The following is a 3,961-nucleotide window of genomic DNA, read 5'->3' on the forward strand; positions in this document are numbered from 1 at the left end:
TTAAAATAAATAAATAAATAAATAATGAAATAGAATATATTGATAAAATTGTGAAAGAATAAGAAAAGAAAAGATGAAGAAATTTTATTGATTGTTGATTGATTGAATTGTACTGAAGTGTATTGTAAATTATGAGGGTAAAACTAAATATATATAGAGTATTGTCCTATGAAAGATACAAGCAAATAAAGATAAGATAAGAACAATTAAAGATAAGATAAAGATAAGATAATAAAGACTAAAATTAAAATTGAATTTTTGTATTTTGTTGGGCTGAATTTGTGGGCCACGATACTTCTTTATTGTTGTCATGGGCTAGAGTAGAAGAGTAGTTTAATATATATCAACATATTGTTAAACAAATTTAAGAGATTTCTTTCATTATTTAACTAAATATTGACCTTTAGTTTTGAATTAAGTTTTCCCGCCAAGGCCAAGAGGAGTGTAGTTTTGCCTAATAATTATAATAATAATAATAATAATAATATACAAAAATATAATTCGTATACTAAAATCAGCCACTAATATCTTTGTGTATAAATACATACGTGATTTAATTTATTTTCAGTGTATTTATATTTTAACATGTATTTTATACTAATAACTGACTTTAATAGTTAATTTTAATGTACACCTAACATAGTCGAATAGTATATGCATGATTACCTGGCAGGCTTTATTATACCACTAACATCCTGAAGAATATTTATTCGTTGCCTTTTGCCAAGCATATGAAATGAGTTTAACAGTCCCTTTAAAAGAACAGCCAAAATAAATTAAAAAAAAAAAACAACAAGAAGAACAAATTAAATGGAGTATTAGATTAGCTAGAGTAGTCAACATCAATTTAAAAATGATGATTATATCACTTATAATTACTTCCACTATATTAAAAATGAAGTTGGTGAAGGTTGGTAAAGCTCTGCTTGCTACTTGAACTTCTGCTTTCACCTTCAAGTTCTCAAACCGAACTTCAATTGTAGGGATTTGAACTTTAACCCTGAAAAATAATGTCATCCAAAAAAAAAAATATTTAGAGAAAACATAAACGAATCATAAATGATCTCTAGTATACAATTGTAGAAAGGCATTTTTGTAAAATGGATTAAAGTGTGACTCATTTTAAAAAAACCAGCAAAAGTATTATCAATGTTGTGTCTCTGGTGTTCTTCTCTATTATAGTATTTGATTAATGTCTCAAAATTAAAATGTAGTTAAAGATATAGACACCAAAATAAATAGTTTTGTTTTTTTTTAAACAATGAGATAGCTAGATAGAAATAAAAATAGAGATATAAAAAGGAACGATAGAACTAAAATACTCATATCAATATGACAACATACATTTTAAATGCAAGTATAGGCCATGTTTAAAGAAGATTTCACTCAAATAATTTTAACACTTATTTTTAATATGATAAAATAACATTTTAATCTTAAGATAACAAAACATAAAAAAGAAATTATATACCTATCAATACGATTCCTAAGCTTCAACAAGAACTTCTCATTGTCCTCTTCAGCAATCTTCACAAGCCTTTCAAGCAAATACCTCCTTTCTTGCACTCCAAGTTTCTTCACATCGACTTGGCTGGTCACCCCGTCCGGGGTGGCCAGCAAACCTTTCCTCAGTCGCGCGATTGAGGGAAGCTTTTGAATAGCATCCCATTTAAGAGCTTCTTCATCATCTTCTTCTTTGTTATCAAAACTACTCTTCCTCCAAACTGAAGAACTGCCAACCCTCTCTATCTCCATTTTTTCCGAAACCCACCAAACTAAAGTTTCCTTTCAACAAAAAATGTTGTTATTAGTATGAGTCTGTATACAGTGTATATAGGTAGAAGTATATTACAGTGAGAGAGAGAGAGTTTAATTTGCATGGGTGTATGGTGCAACCAGATATGCCATTTGTGCAGTGTTTCATCGAATGAAAGTGGATGGTTCTTGGGATTTGCAGTGTGCAACAATGGTTCACATAAATGAGGGCAGCATCTTTTACAAGGTAAGATCAGAGTTGTCTTCAAGAGGTGCCAGTGTTGGTTAGAGGTTACATTAATGCATACTTGCATACATAAAATGTTGCATTTCAATTTTTCTTTTTCTTTTTTTATATTTTAATCATTAAAATTGTAGCACAATACAATAATTAAGAAAAAATTAGTTCAAAGGACCATTCAGAGATACAAATAAAAAATACTAATTATTTTTAAATTATCAACAAAAACCAAATAAATTGATATTTGTTGTAAAATAACTAAATAAATAAAAAAGAGGTAACAAATATAAATATGAAATATAATTAAATAACTCTAGTAATATTCACCACAATTACTATTTTAATATAAAAGAGATGATTTATATATATATATAAATAATATATGTAGTAACGTATGAAAGAAAGAGAGAAGAAAAGTCAGTGTAAATAAAGAGAGAGAATTGTTATTAGTGTATAAGAAAAATATTATAGTAAAAGAGGAAAGAGGAATGCTTTATTTTGTATTATTGTGTGTTATACGTAAAGGCTATGATGCCTTATTTATAGTAGTACAAAATCAACCTTCATTAAAGGTTGGTCTTCAAATTTCTTCCTTGAAAATAAATCTTTGCATGGGAAAGATTATTAACCGCCCAATTGATAAATGGGCATTCATTTCATGTTTATCCCAACACTCCCCCTTGAATGCCCATTAAGGATTATGCCTCGTTAAAACCTTACTAAATAAAACTATTATTTAATATCTTGAAATTGGCGTATCCCAATTTGATGTACCAATCTTTCAAATGAGGACTTTGGAAGTGACTTTGTAAACAAATCTGCGAAATTATTGCTTGAACGGATCTGTTGGACATCAATTGTCCCTTGATTTTGAAGATCATGAGTGAAGAAGAATTTGGGAGAAATATGCTTTGTTCTATCGCCTTTGATGTATCCACCCTTAAGTTGAGCAATGCATGCTGTATTATCTTCAAACAGGACAGTTGGAGCTATCTTATGATCAATTAGTCCACATGATGACAGAATATATTGAATCAGACTCCTCAGCCAAAAACACTCGCGACTAGCTTCATGAATCGCCAGTATTTCAGCATGATTAGAGGAGGTTGCTGCTATCGTCTGTTTCGTGGACCTCCATGATATAGCTGTACCACCATATGTGAATAGGTATCCTGTTTGAGACCTCCCTTTATGTGGATCAGACAGGTATCCGGCATCTGCATAGCCAACTAGTTGTGACTTGGATCCATAGGGATAAAACAATCCCATATCAACCGTCCCATGAAGATATCGAAAGATTTGTTTGATTCCACTCCAATGTCTTCTGGTTGGAGAGGAACTATATCTTGCTAGTAAATTCACAGCAAATAATATATCGGGTCGCGTATTATTAGCAAGATACATTAGCGCTCCAATGGCACTAAGATATGGTACTTCAGGACCAAGGATATCTTCATTTTCTTCTTTAGGACGGAATTGATCCTTTTTTACATCCAAAGATCTTACTATCATTGGGGTATTTAATGGATGTGACTTATCCATATAGAATCTCCCTGGTAAAGATCGACTAGGTGCCTTGGGGTACGACAGGTACGTGACCAATGGCCCTTTCCACCACAGCGGAAACACTTCTTCTCGGTTGATTTATTCTGCCCGATATTCTTTTCTTTGTCCCACTTCTGGTGAGATCCTCTCTTTTGAACATAATTCTTTTTCCTTCCATAATTTTTCTTGTTATTAAAAGCTTGCCATTTACCTATTCTGGGGTAATGATTTGCCGCATTTACTTCAGGAAATGGGGCGGCGCCAGCTGGGCGCGCTTCATGATTTTTTAGTAACAATTCATTGTTGCGTTCGGCAACAAGAAGGCAAGAAATTAACTCAGAATATTTTTTAAACCCTTTCTCTCGATACTGCTGCTGCAGGAGCACATTCGAGGCATGGAAGGTTGAGAAAGTTTTCTCC

At 31.8% G+C, this 3,961-nt stretch overlaps 1 protein-coding gene across 1 annotated transcript; it reads right to left on the minus strand.

Moving 5' to 3' along the window:
- Positions 663–2,019, minus strand: LOC110262449 (pleiotropic drug resistance protein 1-like). The gene is made up of 3 exons (XM_021105714.1): positions 1,472–2,019; positions 880–1,000; positions 663–752 (listed from the first exon to the last, which is right to left on the minus strand). Exons 1-3 carry the CDS (start codon positions 1,753–1,755, stop codon positions 663–665), a joined length of 495 nt encoding a protein of 164 aa, XP_020961373.1. The 5' UTR covers positions 1,756–2,019.

Source organism: Arachis ipaensis, chromosome B06 (assembly GCF_000816755.2).
Source record: "Arachis ipaensis cultivar K30076 chromosome B06, Araip1.1, whole genome shotgun sequence".
Taxonomy (NCBI): domain Eukaryota; kingdom Viridiplantae; phylum Streptophyta; class Magnoliopsida; order Fabales; family Fabaceae; genus Arachis; species Arachis ipaensis.